General features: G+C 51.1%; 1 protein-coding gene across 2 annotated transcripts; it reads left to right on the forward strand.

The window, feature by feature from the left end:
* Positions 1-487: 487 nt before the first annotated feature.
* Positions 488-15,605, forward strand: LOC121334738 (interleukin-10 receptor subunit beta-like). Of its 2 annotated transcripts, XM_041402143.1 has the most exons (8): positions 488-744; positions 1,419-1,461; positions 2,785-2,908; positions 4,312-4,481; positions 8,707-8,891; positions 10,900-11,050; positions 11,522-11,679; positions 14,689-15,605. In XM_041402143.1, the coding sequence occupies exons 3-8, from the start codon at positions 2,793-2,795 to the stop codon at positions 14,893-14,895; spliced, it is 987 nt and encodes a 328-aa protein (XP_041258077.1). In that variant the 5' UTR covers positions 488-744; positions 1,419-1,461; positions 2,785-2,792; the 3' UTR covers positions 14,896-15,605. The 2 variants fall into 2 exon arrangements, with proteins under 2 accessions (XP_041258077.1, XP_041258076.1); XM_041402142.1 differs by lacking the exon at positions 1,419-1,461.
* The last annotated feature ends 3,541 nt before the right edge of the window (positions 15,606-19,146 follow it).

Raw genomic sequence — 19,146 nt, forward strand, 5'->3', positions numbered from 1 at the left:
TGGAGCAGCCTGGCACAGGGGAAGGCTGGTCTCCCATCCAGGCCACTGTTACAGTATTTTTTATTCTTTATGTCTCTTACTGGATTTACAGTGAAACCTGTTCTGCTGGCTGGATGCCGTATTTGTACAGAGAATGCTGATCAAGTGGAATAATGGGGGCAGAGACGGGAATACTCAGCTGACAAAAGAGCAGATCGAGGCATTAATACACTTCTTGAATTTATTTTTGTATAATTTTGTACAATTACTGATTCATAGTAAAATTTTGTTATGACATTTAAAATCCCCGCCGTGAGCAGCCGCAGTGTGTGAGGGGAGCCGGCGTGTGAGAGGAAAGAGAGCCGGCGTGTGAGGGGGAACAGAGCGGCATGTGAGAGGAAAGAGGGCCGGTGTGTGAAGGGGAGACCTGAGCTCCGGGGCCGCCGCCGTGCCCGCAGCCCGCTCCGCCTCGTGAGGAAGCGGAAGGGTTCGGGGTGCCGGGGTTCCCGGTGCCCGCTCCGCCCCGTGGGGAAGCGGAAGGATACGGGGTGCCGGGGCTCCCGGTGCCCGCTCCGCCCCGTGGGGAAGCGGAAGGATTCGGGGTGCCGGGGCTCCCGGTGCCCGCTCCGTGGAGAAGCGGAAGGGTTCGGGGTGCCGGGGCGGCCCCGCTCCCGCTGCCATGGCGCGGCGGCCCCGCCGCGGCTGAGGGAGCCGCCATGGCGGCCGCGCTGCGGGCCGCGCTCTGCAGCGGGCTGCTGCTCCTGGGTGAGTCCACCGCGGAGGGACGGAGGAACGGAGGAACGGAGCGAGCTCCTGGTGTCGCCTGGCCGCGGGCACGGCGAGCGGCGGTGCCCGCGGGGGGAGCGGCAGCGAGGGGCGCCTGAGGCGGCGGCGTCTCCGCACTGCCCCGAGCCCGGCGCGGCTCCTCGGGGGCCGTGAGGAACCAAGCCGGCCCCGGGAGCGCCCTGAAGGGACAGAAGGGACAGCGGGGCCAGCCCGCCCGGCTCTGTGCGTGTTATTGGCCCAGGGCTCAGTCTGTGCTGGGAAACGGGGCCGGTGCTGCCGGGAGAGGGACACTGCACGTCCGGGCGAGGAAAGGCGGGCGTGGCGGCGAAACCGCGGCCGGAGAGCCCCGTGTCACTGTCTGTAGGGGGGACAGCCGGGAAACAGGGACAGGAGCAGAGGGAACGGCCTTAGGCTGGGCCAGGGCAGGCTCAGCTGGGCCAGCAGCAGGAATTTGCCCATGGAAAGGGTGCTCAGGCCTTGGCAGGGGCTGCCCAGGGAGCTTTGCAGTGCCCATCCCTGCAGGTGTCCCCTGGGGGTGGCACTGAGTGCTCTGGGCTGGGGACAAGGTGGCCATGGGGCACAGCTGGCACTGCCTGGGCTGGGAGGGCTGTGCACAAACCTGAAACCCCAGAAATATTTCCTCATCTCTTCAGATCCACAGTGCCCAATGAAGCAATTTACCTGGAGGCTCCTCAGGTAGGCAGCACTGTGAGGGAAGAGAGCCTGGCAAGGAAATGTGATTTTTCCTGGGAATTTGCATGTCTGCCTCACCTCATCCTCAGAGCCGGGGCAGTGCTCCAAGAGAAATCAGAGGGACTTTGGACAAGGGGTGGAATGCCAGGATCAAGGGGAGTGGCTCCCAGTGCCAGAGGGCAGGCCTGGATGGGATCTGGGCAATGAGGAATTGTTCCCTGGCAGGGTGGGCAGGGGCTGGGATGGAATTCCCAGAGCAGCTGGGGCTGCCCCTGGATCCCTGGCAGTGCCCAAGGCCAGGCTGGACACTGGGGCTGGAGCAGCCTGGCACAGGGAAGGTGTCCCTGCCATGGCAGGGTGGCACTGGGTGGGCTCTGAGGGCCCTCCTAGCCCAAGCCCACCTGTGATTTGAACTTGTGTATTTGTGATGTGGACTGTGTTTGATTTATTTGTTGGGTGCAAGGGTCACACTCCAGGACCAGAGTCTGAAACCGGTTTTGTTTAAGCCAGGTTCAGATTTTAAACTCTTGCCTGCCAGAGGGGGGGTGACTGACACAGGAATTTCATTTGTGTCTGCATCAGCTGGGGACACAGCTCAGGGGTGATTATGGGCTGCTGGGGTGACACAGGGTGACCTTTAAGGTCTCTTCCAGCCCTGATGATTCTGTGAACCACAGACATGCAAAATGTGTTATTTATTTTAGAGTCTCTCATCGGGTGTGCCTCCTGTGACATTTAAGCACTGCTCTGCTCTGGCAGGGTTTGTTTGCATTGCTCATTGGTGGTGCAGTAATGGGCTGGAATCTTTGCTATTTTGGTCTCAATACCTACAATTATGTAAGAATAATTAAATCATAACAGTAATGACTTTTCATTGATGCTTTACACCAGTTTAGGGTTTCTTTTATTCAGTTCCAAGAAAGGAAAACAACTGGGGTTTTGTCACTTGTGAATAATGCTGATTAGTGATCCTTAATTACATTTAATTACATGTAATAACTCTCTTACCTTCAGAGGTGCTGAAGTTTATCAATCCCCATGCCCTTCTCTCAGTCTGAGGGAGAGCTCATGCCCCGAGTGCTGGGCAGCACCAGCTCAGTCACGCACAACAATGTCCCTGTCACAAGCTCTTACTGGAAGCCACTGGTGCCAGTAATTTGTTTTGTTGCATAAGGAGGCAGGAGAGGCATCAGCATTTAAATTTAATTTAATCGGCCTCTGGTTTTGAATACGCACCAAAGGCAAGGCAGAGGCTGCATTTAAATTTAGGATGAGTGACAAGTGCTGGAGCAAACACTGAAATGTTGGTTCTGGTTCCTCCCACAGCTTCTGGAATGGTCCCAGTGCCCCGGAACGTGAGAATTACTTCAGTCAACCTTCAGAGCACCTTGCAGTGGGATGCACCAAGGTTCTCCAGAGGGAACCTCACCTACACTGTCCAGTCCAAGAGGTGGGGCTGGGCTGGGCTGCTTTCATTCACACCCTGCAGCTCTGTGTGCCTGGGGCTTGTGTCCTCTGCAGAGCACAGCCTGTCCCTTTATTCCAGGGACTTTGCTGTCCCAGGAGCTGTCCCTTCATTTCAGCCTGTGAGAGGCTTCTCTGCTGAGCTGATGGACAGGGCAGAGGCATTTCCTGGGCATTCACACCCAAGGCAGCTTTGTGCTGTTTGTTTTGGAACCACAGACACGTTCTGACACTGGCTGTTATTGGCTCTGGGTGTGGTTTTTCCCTTCTGTGATTGAAGAGACCTGGTTGTGCTGAGTGTTTGTCCTTCCCTGATCTCTGAGGTGCTCCCATCCCATCCCATCCCATCCCATCCCATCCCATCCCATCCATCCCATCCCATCCATCCCATCCCATCCCATCCCATCCCATCCCATCTCATCCCATCCCATCCCACCCTGCCATGGCAGGGACACCTTCCCCTGTGCCAGGCTGCTCCAGCCCCAGTGTCCAGCCTGGCCTTGGGCACTGCCAGGGATCCAGGGGCAGCCCCAGCTGCTCTGGGAATTCCAGCCCAGCCCCTGCCCACCCTGCCAGGGAACAATTCCTCATTCCCCAGATCCCACCCAGCCCTGCCCTCTGGCACTGGCAGCCATTCCCTGGCACTCTCTGCCCATATAAAAATTCTCCCTCTTCTTTAGAAGCCCCTCCAGGCACTGGAAGGAGCTCTGAGCCTCGCCCAGAGCCTTCTCTTCATGCTTAGTTGACAGAAGATTTTTCTGGGTTCTGTAGCCACGGTCCCTTGATCAGTACATTTCTGGGCAGGCTGTTGATGCAGAGCAGAAAGAATAAAATATATTAAATATAATCTATTAAATCATGTATTGATCAAGGCCAGGTTGGACACTGGGGCTGGAGCAGCCTGGGATGGTGGAAGGTGTCCCTGCCATAGCAGGGTGGCACTGGGTGGGATTTAGGGTCCCTTTAACCCTCTGTGGTTCTGTTCCATGAGCAGCTCCTGGTCACTCCCCAGCCCTGTTTTCTCTGGCTTTTCCTCTTGTGCAAATCCTGGAGACAGCTCTGAGCAGAGTCCCCCTGGGACAGCATTTCCTGGCTGTGGCACTGGCTGTGTGTTTGCTGGTTCTCTGAACTCCTGTCTGCTGAGTGCACTCTTGTGACCCTGCCAGGAAATGGGCATTTTTTACAGAGTTGGAATTTTAATTCTTCAGTTTATCATTTAATCCTTACGTTTATCATGGATTTATAGACGGCTGTAAAATCCCTAGTGCCAGTCTTATACACAGGGGAAACATTTCCACATCCACAAGCGCAAACTGCTGGCATTAACAGCTTTGCTACCTGAAAGCCCTTTAGGCAGTTGGAATTACCATCTGTCTCTGTTCCCTGCAGCATCTACTACCCCGGGGACACCTATGAGACCCTGAGGACACACCCGAGGCTGCCCCAGTGTGACCTGTCCTCGCTGTCACCCTACGGCAGCTACGTGCTGCGGCTGCGGGCCGAGGCGGGCCGGCTGCGCTCCCCCTGGGTCACCCTCACCTTCAAGCCCATGGATGACAGTGAGCCTTTCCCCGTTCTTCCCAAAATACTGCCTGCTCTGGGAGAGAAGCTAGAGGATAAACACTGTTTTGTCATTTAATTACGCTCTGCTGGTTCTTGGCTTCTTTTTTCTACCTCTGTCGAGGTCAGGGTTGAAGGCACTCGAGATGTGATTTCAGCCTTGGATGTTTATGTTTTCTTATCTGTGTTGCAGTCTCACAGCAGTGAGTTCTGCAGTATTTCACTAACAAGGTACAAAGTGGCTCACTGTCTTTCTCTGCAAGGTGTTTTAAGGCTAAACTACCCAATTAAGAAGTGATACCTCAATTATTTCCACTTTTAACCCAATACCCAACCACCCGTGCCCACAATGTGGGCTTTATCCAATGACACAAAACCACCCAAAGCCATGGAGAAGAAGGTGAAGAAGGAGCAGCCTCCACCCTAAACCCTCCATCTTGCTTTATATCCATTACTGCATTCTAAACCCTTAAACTCTGAGTTTCCCACCCTGTGATATCACACACTTCTATCCAAACTGCACACCCACAATCCCAGTTCTGTCATTCCATTCTGGAAGCTTCTCCAGGCCCTCAGGTCAGTGCAGTGTTCTCCTGGGGGTCAGAGCCTGGCAGCACAGAGAGTCTGGAATTCTCAGTTCCTGGGTTCCAACAACATTGAACTATAAAATCTTAGTTGTAACACTGACAGAAAGCAGAGTCGTTCACTGTCATAGTATTGATCACCTCTTTGGAGGAGATTTTCAGACAAAGCATCATTTTCTCTTAAAATGAGGAACATTTCTATTTTACCATTAAATTACATTTGATTATTAATTACATAATTCAATACATTTAATTACATAATACATAAAATCTTAGTTGTAACAGTGACAGAAAGCAGTCATTCACTGTCATAGTATTGATCACCTCTTTGGAGGAGCTTTTCAAACAAAGCATCATTTTCTCTTAAAATGAGGAACATTTCTATTTTCTATTTTATCATTTAATTACATTTTATCATTAATTACCCAACTAAATAAATTTAATTACATTGAACTATAAAATCTTAGTTGTAACAGTGACAGAAAGCAGAGTCGTTCACTGTCATAGTATTGATCACCTCTTTGGAGGAGATTTTCAAACAAAGCATCATTTTCTCTTAAAATGAGGAACATTTCTATTTTCTATTTTATCATTTAATTACATTTTATCATTAATTACTGAACTAGATAAATTTAATTACATTGAACTATAAAATCTTAGTTGTAACAGTGACAGAAAGCAGAGTCGTTCACTGTCATAGTATTGATCACCTCTTTGGAGGAGATTTTCAAACAAAGCATCATTTTCTTCTAAAATAAGGAACATTTCTATTTTCCAGACAGGGAGAAGTTGTCTTCAAGGAGCCAGACTTCCTGTATATAAATTCAGTTACTTCCTTATTCATTGCTTTGCCAGGCAAAAAAATTAATTTCTATTTTTTCTTACTTCAAAAAAACCCACTCTCGCATAGAAAAGTTAATTTTCAGCCAAGAAGTCTTGATTGCACAAGGCAGAAATAATTCAAATGTTTTCATTTTTCAAGCTGCTCATGATCAAAACCCACAAAGCCCCCAAGAAAACACTTTTCCAGGGGTTCTGCTCAGGACAGACAGATGTTATGGCAGTGTGGCCCAGAAGGGGAGGTGAGTGACAGCCGTGGAAATGGTCCTTCCTCTCCTGGAGCCACCACGGCTGGCAAAAGGGAACTGGCTTCATTTAGAGGGTGTGGGAATGGGACTTGCATTGGTACCTGGTGCAAAAAATGCAGCTGCAAAAATAAAACCCCTTTGCAGAGCAGTTATGTGAGGAAAGCATTAATTTATGTGTGACCCAGGAAAAGGAACTACTTCTTTCTAATGCATGATTTAAAAGGTGACTTTTGGGCTGTGTGAGAATGTCCAGCTGAATCTAATGTTCTCTTTTCTTTCTCTTCTCTTCTCTTCTCTTCTCTTCTCTTCTCTTCTCTTCTCTTCTCTTCTCTTCTCTTCTCTTCTCTTCTCTTCTCTTCTCTTCTCTTCTCTTCTCTTCTCTTCTCTTCTCTTCTCCTCTCTTCTCTTCTCCTTCCCCCAGTTGTTAGAACCAGAGGTCTGTGGGCTGGTTGCTGAGTGACGGGTGATTATGAGTGACACTCCAGGATGTACCCAGACCCTGGCAATGCAAAACAGAGACCAGATGTGGTATTGCCCTTTGGAGAGCAAGGCCAAGAAAAAAATGGCAATAATTGGCGGATACAAACTAACCTTATGCTCTTGGAGGTCTTTTCCCAGTGAGGCAAGAATTAATAAAACAAGGTACAAAGTGGCTCACTGTCTTTCTCTGCAAGGTCTTTTAAGGCTAAACTACCCAATTAAGAAGTGATACCTCAATTATTTCCACTTTTAACCCAATACCCAACCACCCGTGCCCACAATGTGGGCTTTATCCAATGACACAAAACCACCCAAAGCCATGGAGAAGAAGGTGAAGAAGGAGCAGCCTCCACCCTAAACCCTCCATCTTGCTTTATATCCATTACTGCATTCTAAACCCTTAAACTCTGAGTTTCCCACCCTGTGATATCACACACTTCTATCCAAACTGCACACCCACAATCCCAGTTCTGTCATTCCATTCTGGAAGCTTCTCCAGGCCCTCAGGTCAGTGCAGTGTTCTCCTGGGGGTCAGAGCCTGGCAGCACAGAGAGTCTGGAATTCTCAGTTCCTGGGTTCCAACAACATTGAACTATAAAATCTTAGTTGTAACACTGACAGAAAGCAGAGTCGTTCACTGTCATAGTATTGATCACCTCTTTGGAGGAGATTTTCAGACAAAGCATCATTTTCTCTTAAAATGAGGAACATTTCTATTTTACCATTAAATTACATTTGATTATTAATTACATAATTCAATACATTTAATTACATAATACATAAAATCTTAGTTGTAACAGTGACAGAAAGCAGTCATTCACTGTCATAGTATTGATCACCTCTTTGGAGGAGATTTTCAAACAAAGCATCATTTTCTCTTAAAATGAGGAACATTTCTATTTTCTATTTTATCATTTAATTACATTTTATCATTAATTACCCAACTAAATAAATTTAATTACATTGAACTATAAAATCTTAGTTGTAACAGTGACAGAAAGCAGAGTCGTTCACTGTCATAGTATTGATCACCTCTTTGGAGGAGATTTTCAAACAAAGCATCATTTTCTCTTAAAATGAGGAACATTTCTATTTTCTATTTTATCATTTAATTACATTTTATCATTAATTACTGAACTAGATAAATTTAATTACATTGAACTATAAAATCTTAGTTGTAACACTGACAGAAAGCAGAGTCGTTCACTGTCATAGTATTGATCACCTCTTTGGAGGAGATTTTCAAACAAAGCATCATTTTCTTCTAAAATAAGGAACATTTCTATTTTCCAGACAGGGAGAAGTTGTCTTCAAGGAGCCAGACTTCCTGTATATAAATTCAGTTACTTCCTTATTGCTTATTGCTTTGCCAGGCAAAAAAATTAATTTCTATTTTTTCTTACTTCAAAAAAACCCACTCTCGCATAGAAAAGTTAATTTTCAGCCAAGAAGTCTTGATTGCACAAGGCAGAAATAATTCAAATGTTTTCATTTTTCAAGCTGCTCATGATCAAAACCCACAAAGCCCCCAAGAAAACACTTTTCCAGGGGTTCTGCTCAGGACAGACAGATGTTATGGCAGTGTGGCCCAGAAGGGGAGGTGAGTGACAGCCGTGGAAATGGTCCTTCCTCTCCTGGAGCCACCACGGCTGGCAAAAGGGAACTGGCTTCATTTAGAGGGTGTGGGAATGGGACTTGCATTGGTACCTGGTGCAAAAAATGCAGCTGCAAAAATAAAACCCCTTTGCAGAGCAGTTATGTGAGGAAAGCATTAATTTATGTGTGACCCAGGAAAAGGAACTACTTCTTTCTAATGCATGATTTAAAAGGTGACTTTTGGGCTGTGTGAGAATGTCCAGCTGAATCTAATGTTCTCTTTTCTTTCTCTTCTCTTCTCTTCTCTTCTCTTCTCTTCTCTTCTCTTCTCTTCTCTTCTCTTCTCTTCTCTTCTCTTCTCTTCTCTTCTCTTCTCTTCTCTTAATGCATTGTTTTCTCCTCTCCTCTCCTCTCCTCTCCTCTCCTCTCCTTTTCTCTCCTTTTCTCCCTCTCCCTCCCCTCCCCTCCCCTCGCAGCCACCATCGGTGCCCCCGAGGTGCGGCTCAGGTCGGACTCGGGGGCGCTGCACGTGGATGTGTCGGGGCCCTTTGCAGAGCACGAGCAGGAGCGGTGGCCCCTGAGGCTCTACTACGGCTCCTGGAGGTACAGGATCCTCTACTGGAAGAGGGGCAGCAGAGACACAGACCCGGCCTCTTCCCGGGTATGCTGCTTCCCTGACCTTCATCTCTGCTTTTCCTGGAAAATGCCATCCTGGGAATGTCCTGGGAGCTCCTGGAGGGTCTGGCACAGGTTACAGAGCTCGGGAGCCAGGCTGGTAGAGCTGGGGGTGCTCCCCTGGAGAGGAGAAGCTCCAGGGAGAGCTCAGAGCCCCTGGCAGGGCCTGAAGGGGCTCCAGGAGAGCTGCAGAGGGACTGGGGACAAGGGATGGAGGGACAGGAGCCAGGGAATGGCTGCCAGTGCCAGAGGGCAGGGCTGGATGGGATCTGGGCAATGAGGAATTGTTCCCTGGCAGGGTGGGCAGGGGCTGGGATGGAATTCCCAGAGCAGCTGGGGCTGCCCCTGGATCCCTGGCAGTGCCCAAGGCCAGGCTGGACACTGGGGCTGGAGCAGCCTGGCACAGGGGAAGGTGTCCCTGCCATGGCAGGGTGGCACTGGGTGGCATTTGGGGTCCCTCCCATCCCAACCCAGTCTGGGATTCTGTGATTCTAAGAGTAAAAATGGATCCCTACTAATTACAGTTAATCAAGTCTGTTCACTACAGCTGGGACTCAAAGTAAATGCAGGAGCTGTGTAGTTAAACAGCAGCATGGACAGAATTTTCTCTTTCCATAATTATAAATAACTCTGTTTTTTTCCCTCTCAGTGGGACTTTGGGCTTTTTACCCCCCAAAATACTAAAAATGCCTAAGGCTTTTACTCACTGTGGCCACGTGCAGCTCTGCAGTTTGTATCCACTGCAGTTCCTTTTCTCCTTCTCAGGGACAGCCTCTTCCACAGGCAGTTGTGCTCCTCCATGCACAGTGCATGGAGAAAGATCATTAATAATGTATTAATTAGAGCCTTTTGGCCTCTGTTTCAGACAAATAGGAAGCCTCTGACCAGCAGACCCCATCCCAGTTAATGAGTGCCTTGTCCATCAGTGCAGTTTTATGCAATGGACTCCACCAGGTGTCATTCTGATTTGCATCTGTTACCTGCACAGTGCTTTGCCATTCAGTTCCAGACATCAGGGGCCACCACTTCCCACCCAGCAGCCTGCTTTTCCCCTCCCAGGCTCCTGAGGGATGCAGGTGTTCCTGCAGCTGGGCTGCCCTCAGTGCATTCACCAGAGGAACAAACTGCACTGCAGCACTTCCAAGTGCGAGTCTGGGACATTCCCTGGGGGCCCAAGAGGCAGCAGGCAGAGCCTGGGAACTGCACAGCTTCTCTGTGAGGTGGGTGCTTCTCCAGGATTGAAACCTGCCTGGAGAGCCTCCTGTTCCTCTTGAGGGATGCTCTGCAGTCACAGGGACACAACTGATCCTGAGCAGCAAATTCATCTGCTCAGCCAGCTCACAGCTCCCAGAAATATTTTATTCCTTTCTTTTTTTTTTGGTTTTGCCTAGATGACAGATCACAGAATCACAGAGTTGGGCAGGCTGGAAGAGCCCTCAGTGGTCATCAGTTCCTGCCATTAGCCCAGCAGCCCGTGTTCACCACTAGCCCACGTCCCCAAGTGCCACATTACACATTTTGTAACACTTCCAGGGGTGAGGGCTGCACCGTTTCTCTGGGCAGCCTATAGCAGGGCTCAACAGCTTTTCAGTGAAGGAATTTTTCATAATGTCCCTAATCTAAAACTCTCCTGGAGTTTAAAAAATGTTAAAAAAATGTTTCCTAATCTCCAACTCCCCTGGCACAAGCCTTTTCCTCTTGTGCTGTTCCTCCATCCCACTTGCTCCCTCTGCAGTTAGATGGTGTTTGTGTGTAGCTGTGCTCCTAGCTGATTTCACTTGCTTGGCTGACAGCAGATCTCATTTATCATCCCTCATTAGCCTAAAACTTCGTTAGCGCCGCTGCAAAGGTCAGCGGTGCGGATGGTGGCGCAGTAACTAATCGTGCTTGTAATTCAGTACAGTTGGAATTGCAAATGCTTGCTTACTCCTTGGCTAATCCCACAGCTGGGTCTCTGACCTCCCACTCTTCCACCCGTGTTTTTGTGCTTGCAGGTGGCTGAGCTGGACACGGGGCACAGCTCTGAGGTGCTGGCCCAGCTGGAGCCCTGGAGCGTGTACTGCGTGCGCGTGCAGGCGCTGGTTCCCGAGTGGAGCAAGGCAGGGCAGCTGAGCAGGGAGCTCTGTCAGCAGACCAGCCACAACGGTAACCCGGCAGCTGGAGGTCGTGGAGTCGCACTGGGGTGCCTGGGAGGGACCTCAGAGCCCACCCAGGGCCACGCTGCTGCAGCAGGATCCCTGCCCAGAAACAAGGATGTGCCAAAAGCTCCTGTGCTCTCCTGAGTCCCTGCAGTTCCTCTGGGGCTTTCATGTTCAGTCAGCTCAGCACTCCCGGGTTTGCAGCTGACTTTGGCTCCTGCTTTAGGCTGTGCTCAGCACCAGGAGTGTCATGGAATCACAGAATCCCAACTGGGTTGGGACCTTAAATCCCACCCAGTGCCACCCTGCCCTGGCAGGGACACCTTCCCCTGTGCCAGGCTGCTCCAGCCCCAGTGTCCAGCCTGGCCTTGGCACTGCCAGGGATCCAGGGGCAGCCACAGAGAAAGTGAGAATTGAAAAGAATTACTGAGAAATTAATAGAGACAGTTGTAATTGTTCTTTTGCTTGTCTCTGGCAGGTGTAACCCCTGTGTGGATGATTGTGACTGTTCTGGTGGGGTCCATGCTGGTCGTGGGCACGGCTGTCACCGCTTGTTTCTTCTCCAGTTTTTATCTGTACAGACTCACCAAACATGTTTTCTGCCCTTCCTACATTTTCCCACAGCACTTGAAAGAGGTTTGTTTCCTGCCTAACACGTGAAAATCAGCTTTTCCAGCAGAGCCAGTTGTTTTTTCACTTGTTTTTTTTCTCAGTGCCAAAACATTTAGAGCTTCTTTTATTTTGCCTCCTTTCCCTGGCACCTGATGGTCAGTGATCTGTAATTTGTCATCACCAGCTTTTTATGGCTCAGAAACAGGATGGGTTTGTTGATTTTGAAGTGAGAGAGTACCAGGTGTCAACTTCAGTTCCTCATTTAGCCAGTGAGCAACAGAATTCTGTGTCTCTCCTGCCTCCTTTCAGACTTAACCCAGCTCCTTTTTTCTCCTGCAGCAAAGTCCTGTCACGAGTGTGACCACGAGTTGTAACTTCAGGAAGTGTCTGAGGAAGGAACCTGGGCTGGATCAGCTGCACCAGAGCAGCCTGGGCTGTGGGAGGGGTCCCTGGCCATGGCAGGGTGGGAAGAGCTTTGGGATTCCATCCAACTCAAACCATTCTGGGAATCTGTGATTCTGTGGAGTCTGAAAATTCCAGCTAAAAGGAGAGCAGTGACAGCAGCCAATGCTGATGGGGACCCACTGCCCCTGTCACACAGCCAGAGGACAAAGAGGCTGCAGCAGGATCCCTTCCCAGAAACAAGGATGTACCAAAAACTCCTGTGCTCTCCTGAGTCCCTGCAGTTCCTCTGGGGCTTTCATTTTCAGTCAGCTCAGCACTCCCAGGTTTGCAGCTGACTTTGGCTCCTGCTTTAGGCTGTGCTCAGCACCAGGAGTGTCATGGAATCACAGAATCCCAACTGGGTTGGGACCTTAAATCCCAGCCAGTGCCACCCTGCCAGGCAGGGACACCTTCCCCTGTGCCAGGCTGCTCCAGCCCCAGTGTCCAGCCTGGCCTTGGGCACTGCCAGGGATCCAGGGGCAGCCCCAGCTGCTCTGGGAATTCCATCCCAGCCCCTGCCCACCCTGCCAGGGAACAATTCCTCATTGCCAAAATCCTAGTGAGCACAGAGCTGCTCTGCCCTGCTGCCAGGTGAGCCAGGCTCCCAAGGAAAGCTCCTTGTTCCCAGCAGGAACACCAGCTCTGCTGAGGGCAGCCACAGGGCCCAGCTTCCCTTCCACCCTGAGAGGAGCTCTGCTCTGCTGTGCCTGCAAGAATGGAAGGGAGGTTTGCACTTTCCAGAACTTTCTGCACCCCAGGGATCAGCACAAGTGAGTGACCCAGCAGCTCCCCAGGGCTGCCCCTGAGCACAGCCCCGGCTCTGGGGAGCAAGTTCAGGCTCCAGAATTGAGCTGATAAATCCAGAACCAAGGGGTGTGTCTGGGAAAGGGGGAGTAAACAGACCTCAACAGAATTTGCTTGGAAAAACAAAAAATGTTTGACCACTTGCTCTGACATTTCTTCAGCAGCACAGTGTGTTTAGAAGGAAAAAGGGAATAAAAATAGAAGCAACCTTCAGAAAAATGAGTCACATTTGTGAACTGATTACACTGATGGTGACAAACTGAAACAGAAGCCACTTTTTCAAAGGGAAAGGTAAGATTGTTCATAAATTTTTTAAACCTTACACCACATCATTCTTTTATGGACCCTGCTCAGGCCCCTGCACAAAAACACCAGGAATTAGTCCAGGAATTAGAACATAAACCTCATTGCTTAGAGTCCCAACCCCAGTGCTCCACATGAAACCCTGCAATACCTAATTCCCAAACAGATTCTGAGTCTGGTTTGAGTGCACATTACCTCTCCAGAGTCACTGGGAAAGGACAAGAAAAGGTGAAATCCACGAAATGCAAAGTGAAGGCAGAGCTCAGCAAACAAGTTCCCCAAGTCCCTGCTGAGCCACTCTCCTGTTCCAGCTCCCTGGTGTTGAGGTGACCTCTGTCACACCCAGTGCCTGTGCTCGCTCTAATTCCTCCTTTCCTGACACCCAAATGGAGTGGCTGCCACAGGCTCAGTCTGTGCTGACGGTCACAGCTCCAGCCATGGCAAACTCCAGAGGGAAATGCCTTCAGCAAACAGCCTCAGCCAGAAATGTGCACTCACTCACAGACACAACATCCCCCAAGGATCTCCACAGCCCTGCCTGCAGACAAAAACCACAGAAACAATTCCCTGCTCCTGTCCCTGCCTCCCTGGGTTTGCAGATGCTGGAGCTCAGCAGCCAGGCCAGCAGCACCAGCTCCACACAGGACGTGCTCGAGGCTCCTTTGCTCCAGGTGCCTCTAAAGACAGGGAGAGCTTTGGGCTGCTGCTGGCCCAGGAATCAAAGGCAGCTGTGCCTCCCCAAAACGTGCTTTGGCCGAGGCAGTGCTTTCACTAGGGGAATGTTTCAGTGGCAGGTTTGGGCCACAGCATTCCCAATGCCAGTTTGGTGGGAAAGGGTCTGACAGTGAAGATGCCTGCGCTGCCTTTTGTACCTGCCTTGCACAGCACTCCTGACAGCAGCTGGTTTCTCATTCCAAACTCAGCTCAGAATTGTTTTGTCTGAGGGCACTGGGGTGAGCAGAGGGCTGGAGCAGCTCTGTGAGGAAAGGCTGGCACAGCTGGGATTGCTCAGCCTGGGGAAGGAAAGGCTCTGGGGTGGCCTCATTGTGGCCTGGCAGGGCCTGAAGGATCCAGGAGAGCTGCAGAGGGACTGGGGACAAGGATGGAGGGACAGGAGCCAGGGAATGGCTGCCAGTGCCAGAGGGCAGGGTTCTTGACAAATCTCTCTTCCCCTACAGCCCAGTTACCATTTGGTGTTTGTTCCCAATCAAAACTTTGATTATTTTTTTTAATTTTCTGTCCCAAACAAGCCTCTGAGCCCTGGGGTTATTCTTGAGAAGCACTTCCATCTTGCTCCCAAGGCTGGAACAGGGTTTTTGGGGAGGGTATGACACTGTTGGCCCTGTGGGAATTGTAAGGCCTGAGAAAGCCACTTGATGTGTGCAGAACAATCCCAGTGTTGTTAAATAATCCCGGTGTTTCTGAGCAAACAGGATGGGGCAGCTGGAGAGACCTAATCCTCACTTCCTCTTTGTTTTCCAGTTTCTGAGCAAGCCTCCCAGTGCTCCGCAGCCTTTCCCTCCTGGAGAAGAGCTCCTGGTTTGTGACGAGCTGACAGTGATTCCAGAGCAACCCCAAACCCTCACTGAAGGGCCTGGGGACGAGGGGACAGCAGAGCTCCCTCAGGACTCTGCACCAGGAGACCCCCACTCAGGAGTGGGAGCAGCCTCAGGAGAAATAATATCCTAAATATCCTCCTCATTCTTCCTTGGGAATGAGAAGCAAAAGGACTTTTGGGTTCATCTCACTGCTGTTCCCCAGCAGGAAAACCCCACGGCCAAACACGGGGTCACAGACTTTTGACAGAATCATTTTATTTTTTTAAGTGCGAGAAACTGGGCTCTAAATTAGGAATTAAAAGATCCATAACTTTTGCCACTGGTGGATGTGGCTCCCTGAGGAGTTGTAGCAATTCTGGCACTGATTATGACACTAAAAAGGAAATGTCATATTTGTATAGAATGCTAATTAATTGAACTTTGATGAACTATTTATTGCAAAAAGTAATCAAAACGTTTATAAAAGAAAATCGTATTTTGTAAGGAAAGACCTGATCTGGTTTATTTTTTCCTAATGAGAAATGATGTGTTTTTAAGGGAATCATCTTTCTATGGAATTTATTCTTCCCTGATGCAAAGTTGTGATGTTTTTAGGGTGGGATGAACTGATGCCTGTGGGAAACTTGGCAGCTGAAGTGGGAATTAAATTAGGCTCATTTTAATTACCTGCTGATGTGTGTTGTTAATGTTAAAAATGCAGGGAGCTGTGACTCCCTGCTCCAAAGGCAGCCTCGCCTGCACAGGGGGGTAAGGGCTGTCCCCAGCCCTGGGGCAGGAGCACAGGCTTGTGTCACTGTGCCAGGGTGACAGGGAGAAACTGAGCTCTGTCACCAAAGGGAAGCTGCCAGCAGTGAAGCTGTGTCCCAGCCTGACGCGGGAATCGCACGCTTTGGGGGTTGTTACTTGGTGGGTAAATGTCTCCTTTTGGGGAGCGCTTGCAGGAAGAAACCAGGAATTGATTCCATCCATTTTCATCTCCCAGCTCCCCTCAGAGGAGGCTCAGGGACCTTCCCAGTGTCCCCAGGTCCTGCCAGGAACAGGGACAGGAGCAGAGGGAACGGCCTCAGGCTGGGCCAGGGCAGGCTCAGCTGGGCCAGCAGCAGGAATTTGCCCATGGAAAGGGTGCTCAGGCCTTGGCAGGGGCTGCCCAGGGAGCTTTGCAGTGCCCATCCCTGCAGGTGTCCCCTGGGGGTGGCACTGAGTGCTCTGGGCTGGGGACAAGGTGGCCATGGGGCACAGCTGGCACTGCCTGGGCTGGCAGGGCTGTGCCAGCCCCGGGGATTTGGGATGCTGGGATTCTATGGAATCTGTACCTGGTTTTTCTGCACTTTTTAATTTTGGTCGCATTCTTTCATGGGGAATATGGAATTTATTGCATTGATTTTTTTTTCAAAGTATTTCATTGGTGCTTTTGTGCCCCTCTCCCCAAGGCTGCTCTGGGAATGCTGATCCTGTGTGTGGATCACCACTCCAAGGAACCAGCCCAGCTCCCTGTGTGTTCCCTGTCCCTCCTCCCACAGCTTTTCTATATTTTCTTTTCTCCCATTTTCTCCCCTTTTATTTTGGTTTTTAGAGGGGCAAAATGCCCACTGCACATGGATCTGAGGAGGGGCTGGAGATCCCTGCCTCTCCCTCGTGCACAGGACAGTGAGTTATGGAATGCAGCTGCTGGCTCTGCTGAGGCTGATAAGGCAGAGATAAGGCTGTGCCACTTCAGTCAGGCTCACTGCTGAGGCAAACCAGGGCAGAATGACAGCCAGGGCTGCTCAGGGGTGTTGGGAGTTCAGACGGAAGCAGGACAAGTGTCTGCCAGGACATCGTGGCACAGGGTGCCCAGAGCAGCTGGGGCTGCCCCTGGATCCTGGCAGTGCTGGGCACTGGGGCTGGAGCAGCCTGGCACAGGGGAAGGCGTCCCTGCCCCGCGGCCTTGGGCGCTTCCAGGCTGCCAAAATCAACCCCGCTGTGTTCGTTCAGTTTGTTCAGGCTGCCGTGCGCTTTGCCCTGCTGCAGAAATCTTCCTGCCCCACACCCAGGAAAGCTTTTGTGGGTGAGAGGCCTCTTCCTGTGCCACGGCTCCCGCCAGTCACAGCACGAGCCAGGCCTGGGGACCAGGGGCAGCCTCTGTCCCCACGTGGGCTGGGTGGCCCCACAGGGAAGAAATAATAATTTAGAGGAGGAGCAATAATTTAGAGGGAAGCAGCGATTCACTGGAGAGCTCGTGCTGAGCTGAGCTTGCGGACATTGCAATGACAGCAAGTCAATAAATCAGGCGGACTTTGGCCGCGCGCTGATGTAAACTGAAAGTACAGAGGGATGCTGGAGGCTGCTCGCTCTGGCACGGAGTGTTCTGGCAAAGCCAGAGACAAAACACAGCCCTTGAAGGCCTGGGAGTGCTTGGGGAAAGATTTCAGGCCTGAAATGCAAAGAAAAGTGGAATGAATAAGGAATAGGAAGCTGAAGGAGGAGAGTCTGAGCTCGCGGTCAGCGAGCAGATTCCAGGAGAGGGCAGAGAGGGAAGGCAGAAAGGAGCAGCTCAGAGAACACCAGTCACGGGAGGGGAGGCACAAAGAGGGGGCACCCAGGGGTCAGGGACACAGCCACCCCCCTGCTCCACATTTTTATCTCTCCCTCTTGGGAACTTTGGGGTCTTCCCTGCCCAGCAGGTCCCCCCAAGTCCAGAAGGAGTCCAGCTGAACAGCAGAGCCAGAGAGGCTTTCAGAAAAATCCATACCAAGCTCTAGAAAAGCTTTTAAATTGATTCTTAACCAGAAACACTTGTGCTTGGAGCTTCATGCCTTTTTTTTTTTCCAGACTGGGAAAGATCCATTATCACCTGGCAAAATGTCATTTTCTAGGATTCATCATCCTAGAAAATTATTATTGAATAAGTGGGGTGCAGAGCAAGGCTCTTCCCTTGGGATTGTACTGCTGTGGAAAGCAGGGCTGCAAAAAGCTGCTTCACAGCAAGAGCTGTGAATAATCCACAGGCTTTGGGCCACCTGTGAGCAACGTCCTGGAAATATTCCTTCCTTAGGGACTGGAGCTCCTGACGTTCATTGTGCATCCCTCGGGCCATTACTGCAGCCACCGAGGGCGTGCGATGATGGTGGCAGCACAGAGGCAGAGGAGAAGGCCCTGGGGACACCTGAGAGGGGAAATCCTCACTCCAGCAGCACCAAGCCCAGGGCTCCCCGCTGCACAAAGCACCAAAGAACCTGCTGAACAACTTCTTCCATGTGCCCATCAGCTCTGCCAGCAGTCACTCAGCTCTCCTCTCCAACTTCCACCCCTCCTCTCTGCCCCTCTGGGTCTGTGGCAGTTTTTGAAGCCACGTTACAGTTCCTGAGAGGTTCTCCCATCTGGGTGAGGGGCCTGACAAGAGGATTTGCAGTGGGTTGGGTTCTCAGCCCTGCTGACCCAGGGGTGAACCCGGGCTCTGGAGCTCCCCTGAACAGGGCAGAACTCACTGATCTCTGAGAAATTCCAGCCTGGAGAGGAGAAGCTCCAGGGAGAGCTCAGAGCCCCTGGCAGGGCCTGAAGGGGCTCCAGGAGAGCTGCAGAGGGACTGGGGACAAGGGATGCAGGGACAGCACCCAGGGAATGGCTGGCAGTGCCAGAGGGCAGGGCTGGATGGGATCTGGGCAATGAGGAATTGTTCCCTGGCAGGGTGGGCAGGGGCTGGGATGGAATTCCCAGAGCAGCTGGGGCTGCCCCTGGATCCCTGGCAGTGCCCAAGGCCAGGCTGGACACTGGGGCTGGAGCAGCCTGGCACAGGGGAAGGTGTCCCTGCCATGGCAGGGTGGCACTGGGTGGGATTTGGGGTCCCTCCCTCCCAGCCCAACCCAGTCTGGGATTCTAAATGTTCTCCATGAAGGTGGAACTTGCAGATGTGTTCAAAATTACACATTTGGAAGGCACACAGGCTGTAAAAAGAGGTTTATGCCAGGCTTTCCTCATTCTTTCAGCCTGGTCGATGCCACCTAGACACTTCTGTCCTTCCAAACCTAATCCCAGCATCATCAAGGCTGGAAGAGCCCTTTGGGATCATCCAGTCCCACCTCAGCGCCAGCATCACCCCAAACCCTGTCCCCAAGGCCACATGCAGACACCTCTGGGACACTTTCAGAGACAGTGACTCCAAACCTCCCTGGGGAAATCATTCCAATGCCTGACCCAAAAGATGATCCTTCCTGCTGTTCAGCACTGTGCAGAGCTGTGAGCAGGGCTGGGGACTCAGGAGGGGGACAAGGAACACACAGGAAATGTTGTTTGGTGGTCTGGGGAAAGGAGTGTGATGGCAAAGAAAGTGTTAAAAAATGGGAAAGGCTTCTGAGGGCAGGGGATGAATCACCTGTGCTCTGCGTTCCTGAGGGAGCTGAGA

The sequence above is a fragment of the Onychostruthus taczanowskii genome, unplaced genomic scaffold, assembly GCF_017590055.1.
Source record: "Onychostruthus taczanowskii isolate IOZ18803 unplaced genomic scaffold, ASM1759005v1 scaffold194, whole genome shotgun sequence".
Lineage (NCBI taxonomy): Eukaryota > Metazoa > Chordata > Aves > Passeriformes > Passeridae > Onychostruthus > Onychostruthus taczanowskii.